This window comes from Hibiscus syriacus, unplaced genomic scaffold (assembly GCF_006381635.1).
Source record: "Hibiscus syriacus cultivar Baekdansim isolate YM2019G1 unplaced genomic scaffold, ASM638163v2 tig00000715_pilon, whole genome shotgun sequence".
Lineage (NCBI taxonomy): Eukaryota > Viridiplantae > Streptophyta > Magnoliopsida > Malvales > Malvaceae > Hibiscus > Hibiscus syriacus.
In genome coordinates, this window is record NW_024061811.1 from 36,538 (window position 1) to 52,371 (window position 15,834).

The 15,834-nt window shown below is 37.5% G+C and overlaps 1 protein-coding gene and 1 long non-coding RNA gene across 3 annotated transcripts; both read right to left on the reverse strand.

Moving 5' to 3' along the window:
• Positions 1 to 672: 672 nt before the first annotated feature.
• LOC120210765 lies at positions 673 to 3,255 on the reverse strand. Of its 2 annotated transcripts, none has more exons than XR_005524525.1 (6): positions 3,018 to 3,255; positions 2,770 to 2,858; positions 1,937 to 2,174; positions 1,750 to 1,854; positions 928 to 1,565; positions 673 to 765 (listed from the first exon to the last, which is right to left on the reverse strand). It is a non-coding gene; the product is annotated as an uncharacterized LOC120210765 (long non-coding RNA). The 2 variants fall into 2 exon arrangements; XR_005524523.1 differs by having other exon boundaries at positions 1,750 to 1,863.
• An 886-nt stretch (positions 3,256 to 4,141) lies between these two features.
• On the reverse strand, positions 4,142 to 14,860 carry LOC120210778 (golgin subfamily A member 4-like). Its single transcript, XM_039209458.1, is given in 16 exon segments — positions 4,142 to 4,364; positions 4,487 to 4,491; positions 4,553 to 4,671; positions 4,806 to 4,887; positions 4,999 to 5,140; positions 5,604 to 6,286; positions 6,378 to 7,239; positions 7,524 to 9,925; positions 9,928 to 10,020; positions 10,023 to 10,889; positions 10,892 to 11,710; positions 11,713 to 12,533; positions 12,535 to 12,892; positions 13,029 to 13,623; positions 14,045 to 14,179; positions 14,727 to 14,860. Coding segments are annotated over 13 exon segments (7,878 nt in total). The 5' UTR covers positions 14,096 to 14,179; positions 14,727 to 14,860; the 3' UTR covers positions 4,142 to 4,364; positions 4,487 to 4,491; positions 4,553 to 4,568.
• Positions 14,861 to 15,834: the final 974 nt, after the last annotated feature.

A 15,834-nucleotide genomic window follows, 5' to 3' on the forward strand; every position in this document is an offset into this window, starting at 1 on the left:
CCTTTTTTTCTACAAATACACTCAACTATTCATCAACGAAATTAGAATACAATGGTGATTAATATAAAGGTTATTCTTGACCCTGAGCACCACATTCATCCTTTCAACCACGTTTGGTCAAAACTTTAGTAACAAGAAATAGGCCCAAAAGATAATTGAATTGATGTTCATCCCCATTTGGCCATCACCATAGGGAATGTCACTTCGCAACATTTAATACAAAAAACTAAAAGCCAGAACAATAAATTAATAAAGATACTGAAGTGAACCAACATTAAGCCATTATGCCAGACAACGCATACATGCTCATGCTGTTAACACACAAACACAAAACCACCACACACTTTGGCAGGCTAATCAATCATCCTTCGCTGACACCAAAGAGAACTGGCAACTCACGTCGGCTATACTTGTTTTTCAGCCTCTCGAGAGACAGAATATATAGCCGGGTGGGAAAATCAAGATTCACTTGCGAGGATATTTCAGGCTCATCAGGTTGTGCAGCTAAAATCCAACCATCGCAGAGAATCCCCCAATTTAAGTACATCATATTGACACCCCTCCAGTATCCCACCCCCACCCTCCAAGAAAGAAAGAAAAAAAGAAATTTCTCAACGTTAAAAAAAAGGCAGTAAACAGACTCACGAATAATCACCTGGATCTAGATGCAGATACTAGAAAAGTGGAAAACAAAACCAAGTTCAGCAACCAAACTTTCCGACCAAACAGAAGTAGAAGATTTCAAATTCATTCTTGCTTGTCAAGCTGAATGACCAAAACATATTGAAAAAGAGCAAGTAAATATTTTGCATCTTCCAAAATCTTTCTTTTCAACTTTAAAAGCATGAAATAAATTAGATCTATAGATTACTAATCCCTCCTGCAAGGGCACTAAAACATTAACTTCTCTAGAACAGATATAGGCACCTGCCAGAAACATTTGACGCAGCTCTGCACCCATTTAAGCTAAAGCAAAGAAATGCCACTAGTGATGGAGGAAGCTTCATCCAGCAGGATATTCATTCAAACAGAGGCAACAAAGATCAAGTATTGAAGATCCCATATCCAGGCAACAAAGAAGTAAATCCCTTAGGTGCGGAAGCAGAAAAGTAATGAGGCAGACCCATAAGATACCAAATGGGGCACACAATGATCAAGCGTTGAAGATCCCATAGCCGGGCAGCAAAGAAGTAAATCCTTTAGGTGTAGAAGCAGAAAAGTAATGAGGCAGACCCAGAAGACACCTCAACAAAAAAGAAAAGTATGAATATTTTAGAAGACTTCCAGGAATGATCTCTCAATAACTTTTTAAATCTTAAGCTTCTTTTTCCTTGGCATAAAATAGACTAAGTTTTAGCACAGATAAAGCAGACAAAAGCATCATAAAACAAAAGAATAACAGAAAGGAACTTATCCAAATCCAAGAGGCTGAGGGCGTCACCCAATTAAAAATAGTAGCTTTGAAGTCCAAAGAAACTAAACACACTTAAGCCCAGTCTCTTCAACAAAAGTTACATCCTTGTGCTACTTTGCTTCTACTCCTTCAGCGTTCTGTTGTACCATTTCTGCAACAAATTCAGTATTAATTTATTTCACACATACACAGTAATCCAAAACCACAAAAACACTAAATTAGACAAGACAGGAATGGCTTTGAACATGATAAAAACTGGCAGGTTATTTATAAGTGAAAAATATTGAAATAAGAAAGCCTTTCTTGCTACTAGCACAAAGTTCAAGGAAATTTACCCATTAGCATATGGCAATTCCTCATGACCACGATATGGTGGAGACTTGCTGTAGCCACGTCCACGAGGAGAGGGACCGAGACGTTTTGAAGATCAGCCACGAGGACTGTAACTTCTGCATCAAATTGGTACTTATCAATCAATCAACACAAAAGTAATCAATGTTTGCTTAGGAGGCCTTAAGTTACCTGCGTCCGTAGCTTGGGATCCTACGATATCTAGGGCTGCGGCTACGACGTCTTCTTAAACCACCACGCGTGCGACATTCTCGAGCAAAATGACCAGGCTCACCACACTCATAGCACTTCAAATCAGAACCACCAGAGCGTCCCGGACCACATCCACCTCTTCCTCTAGAATTATGAGAAAGCTCAACTCTCCAGCCGTTCTTACGTGATCCAAATTCCAAACACATTGACTTTAAAGCTGATAAAGAACATTTATCTCAAATGATTAGCTATGTTCATTAAAGATGCGAAGGGGAAAATAGAAACTTCCTGTTTAGATGGTTGAAAAATGCAAAGAATATGACCAAGCCAACAAGTTCACATTTTCTCAAATTAACGCATAAAACTAAACAGTAAAACGTGAAAAATAAAATGAAAAAGACAAAGATGACAAAATCAAATAGCAAGTATATTGAAGGAGGATCCCTTCATAATTATGAACCATAATATTAAAAGGTACGGCAATAATTTGAAGCACGGTTGTGGTCAAAACAGTGTACACGAACTTCCTCTGCAAATGTATACATGCAGGTGCAGCTGTAAACATTAGAAAAGCACATTCTTCATAAAGCTCATATGCAGAAGTAGTAAACCAAGAAAGGCATATCAAAATCAAGATTTTTATCATAAATCTAAATTCTAGTCTATAAATAAAGAAAGAGAAGCTTGATAACTATGTGCTAGTTCATAAGAAAGTCATTTATTTTCTAACAAAAGAGCCAAATTTCGCATCTTTCAGTTTCAATTAGAAACCATTATCAAAACTATGAGGACGTGGTTGGAACTTGGAATACCGTCTATTTCATGAATTGCAACTTCAGCGTCCCTGTGATCATCAAATTCAATGAAAGCATAACCCGGTGGCCTTCCAGCGACCCATACACTGTAAAAAGAAAAAGAAGAAAACTTAGCAATTCAAAAGAAAACAATAGAACGAATTACGACAAGTAGTTCATACCCAAAGGTAGAGAATAGTCGCATATCACGTGGCAGTTCAGAAAATGACCAAAAAAAAGTAAGTACAACAGCAACAACATTATACCTTCGAATAACCCCAAAGACACGAAACTCGTCTTCAATATCCCGATCCGAAACCCGTGGGTCAAGGTTACCCACGTCACGCGAGACATTGCTTTTAAGGGTGGTTCAAAAGAAAGATGTTAAGTCGGAACCTGGTGAGTTGTGATTGGCGCAGAGGAGGAAACAGCTGTTTCCGTCTTTTGGGTCGTCGGGGGAGATTAGGGCTTTTGAATTTTATAGGGAAGGAAGGACGGCGAGAGAGAACAAGGATTAGGAAGTCGGCGTACTCTCAAGGCTGGCCCGCCTTTCCATTTATTACTCCAGATTCAGTGGAAAGCCCATCTAGGAAATATCATTTGGATCCATTGTGGTGTTTAAAATTGATTTTTATTTACTTGAAAAAAAAATTCTGTTTGATTCCTATTTTTGTTTTCTAATTTAATTTCTAAAAAATAATTTTAATACTAATATAGTTGGTTCAAGTGGTAAACAGCTTAATTTCGGCTAAGCAAGGTCTCGAACTATAATCCTTGTGTATGCAGAAAATCTATGTTAGGAGACTCGTCCACTAAAGCTAGGTGGGCGAAACTGGTTGATTTGAATTAGTTAAGGTGAAACCTTAGAATCAAAAGGGTAACAAAAAAATATTAATTTTTTTAAAAAGTTGAAAAACATGCTTGATAAATGTAAATAAAATTTTAATTTTAATAATGAAAATGAAAATGATAAAACTTGTTTAGTACATATTTTCAATAATAGTTTTTTTTTAAATCCAATGTTTATAAAAAAAATATTTTATTTAAATATATATTTTCCATTAAAGAAATAGACGATTACATTGTTTTATAACATGTGATGCCTTGGTTAACGTTGATATTTTGTCTTCTTAATAGGTTGAGAAGTGAGAACCGAATGTACTGAAGCAAATCTGTTAAATAAAGGTTAGATGGGAACAAATTGCAAGTGAAAAACATATGCCAACAATTTACATAGGAAAAACACTACTTAAAATGCAGCATTTCTGTTTGTGTAGTATAACTTGTAGACAAATCAATTAACTACAGTAAGCATCGTACAACCTTCGTTTGGTTCAAACTGAGTAATCCTTGTACTATGTCCAAAATAATTGTAACAATAATTTCTCTTCTTATTGGACATAACCAAGTTACCTGAGAAGTGCATGCAAATAAAAACTGCAAATCACAGTTGCCTGGTTGAGCTAAAATGAATCAATGAATCATGTTCAGAAATTCCGGAAAATTGATATTGGAGCCAAGTAAGCATTTCAAGGCAAAATCATGGCTGGCTCTCCTAGCTAAACTTTTTTCACAAAATCAACTGCTAACCTGCACAAAAGCAAGACCATAAACTCAAGTATGAGAAGCATGGTCTTGTAAGAAACAGGACAGAAAATCAATAAACAAGATGGAATATTAGAATAAAGCAAGACCATATAACTGTGAGATATAGTGAAAACCAGGGATGTTAAACATAAACTTGTCCACAAAGCACAATCATAGAACTACATGAAATAACAACATATTGGAAAAGGGCCACTAACCACATTGACTTGTCAAAATACAAAAGCTGCCAACAATGTATGCAATACAGCCCAATAGATCATAATGCCAAGCCGTAAGGCCGGTTGTCGCATGAGCGCCCGATCACAAGAAACCCTGGCACATTACATAAACATAGCTGCTTGATGAAAGGCTGCTTCTAGAGTGTAAATAAATAAATAAATCTCAGTCCAAATGAACTTTGCACTATTTTAGATGAAAACAAACTGAAAAGAAAAAATTACTCCTACCATAAGCCATCTATCATATCGGTTATCGGTCTTGTAAAACTTGGAACAACCCTTGATGTGGTAAGTGATTTGAAACCATGAACTGAGGAAACAAAAATTAAAAATGCAAGTATTAAAAGACATGCATTTAATCAAAAGTTATCTTCACTTGAAGCAGAAATAAGATATAAAAAATTTAAATAGTAAAGGCTACCTTTATCTTCTTCTTCGTCTTCTATCCTACTATTATCACCATCATCCGTGTATATAGGAATAGCAATTTGATCAGTATTGACTTTGTGCAAACTACGAACTTGGGATGATGTAGAGGTCCCTGCTATTGACCTCTTGTTTATCTACACAGATAGTCAGCAACATTGACAACTCAGTATATATAAACATATTTATTGTGCTATTGATTATGAAAAAGCATAACTGATTAAGGTGAACTGGTAAGATTAAAGTATATATCAACTTTTAAAATCTTTATTATTTGTTAAAGTAAGACTTCTTTAGAAGAAAAATTAAGACTTCTTTAGAAGAAAAATTATCAAATGCCGATATATTTTCTGGATGAATTTTTATTCTATAGCTTGAACTCATTGCATCTATGACTGTTTCACTATTTCGTGAAACCAGCCAAAGGTGTCCACCTCCCAGAGTAAAACGTGAGATGTTGATAAGAAAATAGAGAAACAGCAAACTGTGAGATAGAAATTAGATTTCACCGCTCACATTCCAGTTTTGTCCATCACTAGCTTTCTAAAGGTCCTAACAGCGTGCTGTTCAAGAAAATCGCAAACACACAAAATAACTTACCACAGGTTCAACCTCCAAGATTTCAGAGTTCAAACTAGCTGCCTGACCCACATCTCCCGCACCTGCAAGCAAATTTAACTGGGATTCCTTCTCATGCAAAGTCTTCTTGAGAGTTTCTTCTTTGCGTGTCAACTCCTCCACTTTAACCCTTTGTGCTTGCAACAATTCATCCCTATTTTTAGCAACGCCCCGAAGGTCCTCCAGTTCAGATATCATAGAGCTAATCCTTTTATGTATTATTTCCTTGTATTCAGGCACCTGACTATTCTTTGTATCAAAATGAGGATCAGGTAAACCAGCCTGAGCAATGATCGATTCAAACCAAATCAGAAACTCATTTATCTCATCTGAGTCTTTTTTATTGCCTATTTGTAATGCAGCAAGAACATCATTGGTGCATCTTGTGACCTCTTGTCTTAAGAAGGAAATCTCAGAATCCCGATCTTGTAGTTGTGATTGCAGCTGTTCAACCTGGGTAATAAGACTTTCTGATAGAGCACGAAGCTCGTCAAACTTGCTCACCGTGATGGAAAGCTTTTTCACAACCTTTCCGTGAGAAGCTTCAAGGTTCTGTAAATCAGTGTTCTTCTGTTGCAGTACCTTTTCCAGTTCCTCAATCTTCTTCGTCAACTCTTCCATTTGGACCTCCTCCTCATCAAGTGCTTGCATAAGGGCTTCAATTTCTATCAAGGAACAGCATTGACAAATGAAGATTCCAAAACAAAATGAATATGCAAGGAAAATAGAAAGTAGGATTTAAACAATAAAACATGCCTTGGTCTTTCGATGATAATACATCTGTCAGTGATTTGATTCTATCCTGCAATTCCACTGTGTTGGCTTGCACATCATGCAGTTCTTTTACTCCCTGCTGCAGTTCTCTCTCCAAATCATACACAAGGGTTTTTGAGGATTGAATATCTCGTGAGTAATTCGCGGCAGATGCTTCAGCTAACTTAATTTGATCAACAAGCTCCATGCATATCTTATCTTTCTGGATATCCTTTTCCTGAAGCTCTTTCTGCAAATTTGCTATGGTTATTTTCATTTCCCTTTGGCTTCCTTCAGTAATTTCTGCTTTCATATTCAAAAAATATTTCACTGTTGAAGAAAGTTTATCTGCCATAGTCTTGATATTTTCTTCAGAGGCAATGCCATTTTGTGCACTGAAAGAAAGTACTCCAGCTGATATTAGAGGCTTAGGCTTCGTGTTAGTCACCAGATCTGCAGCAGATAAATTATTTCCTAACAGCTCGGCATTTTGATTTTCAATCTCCAAGACGGAATTAGAACACGAGTCATAAAGCAAGGCAATGTTTCTTTTCAACACAACAATCTCCATGTCTTTCTCTTTCCCAACTGATTCTATATGCATAATGTTTCTCTTCATAGCTTCAAATGATTGTGTCATAGAATTTCGATCTCTATACAAGATCCGCAGTACATTCCATATCTCTTGACCTTTTTCTTGTAATGATTTTGACTGCACAATCCACTTTTCTTTCAGTGCAGTAATTTCAGTTCTCAAATCTTGCAGGTGATGCCAGATTAAACCACAAACTTCAACTATTGCATTGTCATCCAAAGGGTCCTGCATATTGACAGCCGGCCAAGTATCCACAAATTGAATGTTCTCCTGAAGAGGGAACCAAGAAATAAAATAAAATTAACAACCTGTTCATGAAATACCCAATGAGACAACAAATGTGGTTACTTTTTTGGCCAATCAAAAGGTTTTTTGTTCAATATAGTTTACTTGCATGCAACTCAAGGAGAAAGGAAATGGTAGCAATACGGGAAGTACAACCAACAATTGGTTGCAGAAGAAAAATACAAAAGGAAAGTAACAGGCAAACCATGTTTCCCGAAAATGGCATACCCCAAATTGAATGCACAAAGGAAAGACTGGCCATATGTTACCTTGTCCTCTAAATTACTGGGTGTACTATATGCCGAGCCAGACACATCTTGGGCATCACCCCCTTCAAAGAATAATTTAATGTTAACCTTCAAAATTTGCAGAAATTCCAAGTCCTTTGAGAAAACATTAGACAATAGGTTATGAATATCATTGACACCCTTCCTCAGAGCGTTTATACTAGATTGAAACATCATTAATTCAGAATATTGTTTCTTTCTTTCTTCAGAGTGATTTGTAGATAACTTTTCAAGATGTGAGAAAATTTCAGCTTTTGCAGCCTCTGCCACATCCTTTTCTTTAATGACTTCTGTAAGCTCGCTGGCAAGTTTTGCTACATCTTCCTGAAGAGTGTCGTTTCTCTCTTGCACTTCATTCAACTCTGCAAGCAGTAGCTCAGCAGCTCTCTTTGACTTCTGTGACTCTTGTTCGGAAGAAGCTGCAGCTGCACGCAAATCATGGCAGATTTTCTCAATTTGTCCCAACTTCTCTACTGGATCAAAGATATTAATTTCACCACCAGCATTAATGTCAGCTATTGCATTTGATATCCTGCTCAAATTATGCCCTTTCTCCTCCAACATATGCTCAGTTTCTGACAGATGATTCCTCAGGTACAAACTATCTGCTTCTAAGGCTTTTATTCTTTCAGGGTAAACAGAGAAGTCCCTCATCTTCAATTCATAATCAGCCAGAGCATTTTCCCGGTGGCTGAGCTCAGATTTCATGCGTTCCAGCTCGGCATTCATCTCTTCAATAGTTTTTTTCAGACTATCCCGCTGCTGCACCAAAGATTTCCCTTTTCTAACGGCAACATTTAACTTTTCTCTTAGAGAAGCTGACTTCTGTTCTTCTTGATTAATGAGCTCAATCAACTCCTCCCTTTTCCTTTCAAGTGCTTGAACTTCATGAACCAAAGATTGATGCTTTCCAAAGATTTCATCTCTTTCCTCCTTCACTTGCATCAATTCATGCAGCATTGCCTCCGGCTCTTTCTTTAAAGAAGCTACATCCTTTTCAGTATTCAGTATGTCTCTGCTTTGAGCTTCATCAAGGGTTGCATCACCTGACTTGGTCTCCACAAGTTCAGGATTCACAGACTTGAGATTAGTGTAATTCTCTATAAGCTTCTTCAATAATCCTTCCAAGCATGCAGTACTACTGCCACCTGAAACCAAATCTTCAGCATCGGCGTCCTGTAATACATCAGAAACTAAGTGCTGCAATCTCCTTATCTCACCATCCATCTCAAGAAGATGTTCCTCCTCCTCAATCCTCTTAACCAATTCTTCTTGCAAACTTGTAACTCTAATCTGAAGTTTTTCATTCTCAACTTCAAAATGAGTTGCCTTTACCAAAAGTTTATGATGGTTAGAAGTTGTAGTCTCCAATCTTTCAGAAAGCTGATCCCTCTCAAGCATAACTGATTGAAGGTCTGCCTCAAGACTAGATACTCTCTTTACTGATTCTTCTAAATCAGTAGCTAGTGACCCACAATAATTTTCAAGATTATCAATCTTCTTCTGCAAAGAATTTCTTTCATGATTAGCATCTGAAAGAGCGTCCCTCTCCAGAATAACTGATTGAAGGTCAGCCTCAAGACTAGATACTCTCTTTTCTGACTCTTCCAAATCAGCAGCTAGTGACCCACAATAATTTTCCAGATTATCAATCTTCTTCTGCAAAGAATTTTTTTCATGATTAGCTTCTGAAAGTGCCCCTCCTAACCACTTAATCTTTTCTTCAGGTTCCATGGACCGCAAATGTGAAGGCATATAGATTCCATCCAAAAGTTCCTCCCATTTTTGCACCAAGTGATTCCTCTCCATTAAGGACTGTTCCAGCATTTCATTTTGTTCTGCCAACCCATAAAATTTGCTCTGAAGGTCCTCACATTTTCTTCTCAAGTCCTCCCCTAATGTTGAGCCTTGTTGTGCATCTTCTTTCCAGGTATCCACGGAAACAACACCTGCATCAGAGTGTAAACCTCCAATTGAACTTTGTTGATCCCAATCAGTAGGAGGCAAAGAATTACCGGTGGTGGACCTGGCTAGCCAATCAACCTTTTCAATAATATCTCTAGAATGAAAATGCTCAGGCAGATCCAGTTCTTCTAAAATCTCTTCAATTCTCTGCAGTACGGAGTCTTTGAGAAGAAACGATTCTCTTAATGCAGTAGCTGAATTGCGAATGTATGAAAGTTCAGATTCCAGAGCATCCACACGCTCACCTGCCTCTGAGTAAGTCTGCAGTTTTATTTCTAATTCCTGAATCCAGGCATCTTTTGCTTGTAATTCCTGAGAGTATCTCTCTAGTTCAGCAGATGTCTCTGCAAGTGACTGCTTAAGACCATCACGCTGAACAACCAAACCTTTTCCCTTTGCCACAGCTATGCTAAGCTTTCCCTAACAGAAGACACTCGCTGTTCTGACTGTTCAAGTTCACTTATTTTCTGCTGTAACTCAGAATGTGCAGTCACAAGGACTTCCTTGTCCTGAGCAGACTTTCTTTCAGAGTGAGGATTTCCAGTTCCTGCTGAAGCCTGAATGCATCTAACTGATGTATCTTTTCCTCCAATTCTGTCAATTCAATCACCTTAGATTCAGACTCCTTTTTGCAATCACTCGCCTGCTTAACAAGTTCTTTGTATTTCTTAACAAGCAAATAAACCAACAATTCAAGGCAGGAAGAAGCTGCTTTATCTGATTCTGTTTCATATTCTTCCAGTTCTACAACATTCCCAACATGGTCTATAAGCTTTTGAATAGCATTTGAATCAAGGCATTCTCTGCTCATTTCCTCAATGTCTCTTGTTCTATTCATCAATTCTGAATTAAGCTGCTCATTAACAGACTGGAGATGTAGCCTTTCACCCAAAACATTCTCCAGTTGTTCAATGAAGATTGTATACTTACTGTAATGTAAGAGATCAGGAAGCTCCTCAACTTGTGGGTTTATCTCAGCCTCATCCAATGCACATGAATCAATCACAAGTTTCTTTAGTCCATTGTATATCTCCTGTAGCATCCGTGTCAGAAATTCGTTCGTCCTGAGCAAATCATTATACTTCTCATTCACTTCTTTGTGTGAACTAGATATCGCATCATGACCTGCACAAGCAACTTGTAGTTTCTCCTGCAGATCTTGGATTGACTTAATGGCAGAATTAACAGATGTTAGAACCTGGCTACTTGTATCTAAAATATCATTGCTGTTATTTGAGAAGCTGGAGTTGGAAACCCTCCCAACATACTCATCAAGCCTCCTGACTGTTTCAACAATCTGAGTAACCTTAGATTTCCATTCTAGTTCAAGTGTCAATGCCCTCTCAGCGGCTTCCTTCTGTGAACGTTCTAACTGTTGATTCAATCAGAAGCCATTTCATCTGACCTTTTCTGTAGATCAGAAAAGTGACCCTGCATTTCTGTAAGTCTCAACTGATACTCACTCAATTTCTGAGAAAGCTCAGCATTTTCTGAACTACAGCCACTTTCTTGCTTCTTTAGAGCTTCATAAAGAAGCTCAAGTTCATTGTTGTTAGCTTCAATTAAAATTGCATGCTGCTTACTAGCTTCATATAGAACCTCCAGCTCAAAGTTGCTTGCTTCAAGATTTTCACTGTATTCCTTCAAAGCTTCATGTAGAACCATGAGCTCCCCAAATGTCCAATTAACAGATTTTCTACGATCCCTCTCTCCTCTGTATAAGGAACTGGCATTATCAGCATCCTGAACCAAAAGCTTAAGCACTGCTCTCAGATCTTCTGTCATCTCTTTAGTTGAAATAAACAGGTCCCCCGCCGGTTGGCATTCAGTCAAGCCTCTTTCCTCAACTTCAGCTTCATCATGAGGCATCTTTGACTCGAAGGCTTGAATTAGTTTCGATATTCCAGGCACACCTAGTTTACTGCTAGACTGCTGTAATGACACTGAGTGGGTGTGCATCTGTTCAATTGCCTTTCCAAGGTTTTGAAATATTCTTTCAGCCTCCTTCAAGTGTTCCTTCAAGACTAGAAAACCAGAACAATCATCAAAGATTTCCTGCTCAAGCAGCTCAAGTGACAGCCCGCCAACATCAATAGGTAAGGCTACCACAGTGGATAATTCAGGATCTCGCCTCCAAGGGATCTGACAGGAATGCTCATTTTCAGTAGCATTTTCATTAACCCCGCTACCCACTTCCAAATTTTTTACTTTAATCCAGCTTCAACATTGTGGGTTTCCCTACTATCAATTTCTGCTATCCTGGCCTTGTATGCATCTAGACTAGTATTGAGTAAACTATTTTCCTCCATTAGTTTCTCCAGGCGTACTGTTACTTCTTTTAGCTCAGCCTCAAGTTGAATGTGTTGCCCATGTTCTGTAGCTAACTGCTCTTGAAGAACAAGCAGCTCAGAAGCAAGTCTCTTGTTCTCGTGGACAAAATACTCCTTGTCCTCCTCAAGCTTCTTTCTCTCCTCTGTAACTAAAGCAAGGTTCCCATTCAAGTTGGACTTCTCAACTTGTAAAGCCTGAAGTTCAGACCTGCATTCTGCTAGCTCTTCTACAAGGCATGCATTCCTCTCAAGAACCTCGTTGATGGAAGATCGAAGCACAGATATCTCATCAATAAGCTGCAGACAACGCTGATCAGATTCCATACGAAGATCAGACTGCTCAGCAAGCTGCATGTACAATATATCTTTTGTATAAGTTGTGAGATATAATTCCTCTTTCACTTTCTCAAATAAATCCAGATGGTAAGATGGTGCTAAACTATCAGGCCCAACATCTGCAGTAGAAACCAATACTTGCAAGTTTAGCAGATGCCTATATTCATCTTCATCTAGACTTCTTATCACCTCTACCAGCTGAGAGAGTCCCACTGGAGAACCATCTCTGAGAAGAGACAGAGTCGGATCTGATAAACTTGCCTGTTTTGTCAGATGAGAACTTTCATGACTTCCATCCTGAGACACAAAGGACCCCTTAGGTAAATGTTGCTGTTTTTCTTCTGAAGTCTTGCCATCACCTAGATGGAGAGCACATTTCTTGTTCTTCTTCATCAAGTGAACAAGATATTACTTCTTCAGCATGTTTATTTGTCAACTGATAATTAGCAGCCAAACTTTCATCTGCCTGGGAACTGCTGGCTGCCGCAGTAGATAGAGATGCATCATCTCTACTGACAGACTGCTCTGCCTCACTGGATTGCAGCTCCACACTGGTTACTTCTGAAGTCGCCCCTTCAAGAGGTTTAGCATAGTCAACATGCTCAGACAAAGGAAGTTCACCATCAACTTCAGACGTTCTTTCACCACCAACTTCAGACGTTCTTTCACCACTTCTATCAAATTGGTTCAACCCCAAACCATCAGCTTCCTGCATTTCCCCTACCCAGCAACAAATAAGAACTTAATTATTCATCAATCCACACATATCTAAATCGATTTTTACCCAATGCAATTGCCTAACACAGTATATGAGAAAAAAATTAAAAACTATGTACCAAGAGAAGAAGAGCACAACCTACATCTGTACCTGATCTTCCCTTTGCTTGAGATAAGGACGTATCAGGAAAATCTTGTGAAAGCAGTGGATTGTGTCCTATTTCCTTGTTGGCATCAACCAAATTTAGTTTAACGACTGTCCCTTCTATGGCAACAACTGAAGTAGATGGATGTGGCAGAACATCATGTTTTCTTCCCCCTTCAGAAACAGATTTATCTGCAGTTGAGGAAGGTATTTCTGTGCTAATCGTACTATTAACACACGGAGTACTTTCCCCTCCATTAGAGGCTGAAGAATCAACATCATATTCACCAAGGGCAACAAACTCAGTGGGTACTCCAGCATTATGGGGTACTACAGTTTCAACATTTCCTGCAACAGATACAATAGGCTCTGGTGATGAAACTACTGCAGTAGGATCAAGCCCAGATGGCAGTAAACTCTCCGACGACTGTGACACAGCCAAGTCAACGGCAGTAGTTTCCCCTTCAGAGAACTGTGGCGGGACTGTTGGTTTGGAAACAGAAGATGCTGCATCAGCATCAGATTTGTTGGAAGACTTTCCTCGACTGCTACTTCCTTTACCATCCTTCCTCTGGCGAAATTGTTGAAGCTGAAAAAGTTGACATTAAATTATACAATAACCAAACCTATTACCCTAAAAACAGACAAAGAAGTGGCATCTCATAAGCTAAAAATAAAATGGTTTTACTAAGTAAATAAAGGAATCTAAAACACCGAAACTTAAAATCCTATGGAATGTTCAGAATACGAAATACAAATTTGATTTTCTTCAGCTCTTTTCTTTTTATCAAGAAAACACTAAACTAAACATGGGTTGACGAAACACTAGAAATCAGTTGCGAGAGTGGAAACAAATCAAAATCAGTAGTACCATGATGGTGAACTAGGGAATTCCTGCCTCAGAAAAATTTCATGGTTAAAGAGAAAGAATATAGCCAGACGGTAGGTGTAACTGGGAAAAGGAGACAAAAGCAAAAAATCAAAGATGAATAAGTAAATATAATGGAAACCTTTTGACGTCCGGCTGCTAACATATCAATACGATTCTTGCTCTTGTCCATCCTATTAGCTCCGTTTTTGCTCCCACTCTGACGACTTCGGAAATCAAAGCCAAAACTCAATCACCATCAGGATCTCCCTCTTAACTACGCCCACAACAAACAATCTTGAATGGAAACAACTACTATCAATTTATATAAAACATTGAATCCACCAATAGGTGCAGTGTTCGACCACGTCAGTTGAAGGTTTTTGAAAGTACATACGATGTGTGTAATTTTAATGGGAAAATTTTGCAAGATGAATAACTTAATTTTCTTTTCTTTCTCTAACATTTTTCAAGTAACCGAAAATAAAACAGAATCGGCAATCCCAATATTCAAAAAAATAAGCCGCTAAAGATTCAAATCCTGAACCAGAAAATCATAAAGAAGGCAAATTGGATTGACGACCAAAAAAAATGTCGAGTGATTGCCATAGCAATACCAGAAATTGCCGTGCTTTGCAAAATGAAAAACTTAATTTGCTGTTGTTTTTTCTAACATCTTTCAAGAAATAAAAAATAAAACAAAAGCCAGTATCAAAATTAAAAAAGAAAAACAAAAGATTCCAATCCTGAACCAGATACTCACAAAAAGGAACAAATTTGATTGCCGACAAAAAATATTGTTGAAAGATTGCAATAGCAAATACCTGGAATTGCCGCGATCCGGTCGATAACGTGGCGCCGTAAATGAGGTGTTTTTGGTGTCGAATTTTGCTTCAGATTTCCTAAGTTATGCGAGCTTATGCGGGAATTTGTGTTCGTATATTTTAATTTTTTTCCACTTAGATCTAAAGCAAACTTCTCAATCCTTGTGTAGCTGAAATGTCCAAGCTAGTTTGCCTGGAAAGTTTACGTTCTGGATTTGGTTGATGTGAAAACCCAGATCTAAGGCCATGGCCCAGTATAGTTAATATTTGGATTTTGGGCTAACTCATGTGATCGTGTCCAAATCATCATCTTAAAGAGCTTTGATCCCAAAATGTGAAGGCTAAAGACCCATAAAAGGATTGCAAATTCGGATTAGGGTGGTCGATCATTAGATGAAAAGCCCGATTACTTTGACTAAAAATAAGTTCCTACAAAAAGGACAATATCAAAATATGTTATTCACTGTAAAAATAATTAATTTATATTTTAAATTCAAGGATAAGATCCGGGTACACAATATAAAATTCTTTTAATTTTATACAGATTTATGATCGTTGGATGAGTGAAAATATATGGTTTAGATTAACAATAGGAAATGAGAATATATTCACTGGAAAAAGAAAACAATGAGTCAATCTCAACCGTCTATTTTCACTCATTCAACGGTCCTAACTATGTGTAAAAATAAAAAGTTTTACATTTGGTAAGTAGATCTTAACTCTTAAACAAATATTATAAATTTAAATCTTAGAACAATTTAATATTAACTATATAAAAATAATTGTTTTATTATTTTATTTATTTTTAAATGAAATAGAAAACTAATATTATTATTAGAACCTTTATTTTTTTATTAATATAGAATAATTACAATATCGTATATGTTCAAAAGACTCTTAATCATTTTATAATGAACACTCAAACACTCATGTAGACATCGTGCTCGAACCTAGGACCTCTAGATAATAATAATCATTCATGTAACCACATAGATCACTTGATTCGTGCACAAGTATATCTGTTAATTGAATTACTTTCTTATTGAGCATGCATATACTAAACAAAAATAATTACTCAAACTCAAGTCTTTTTAAAGAGAATAACATT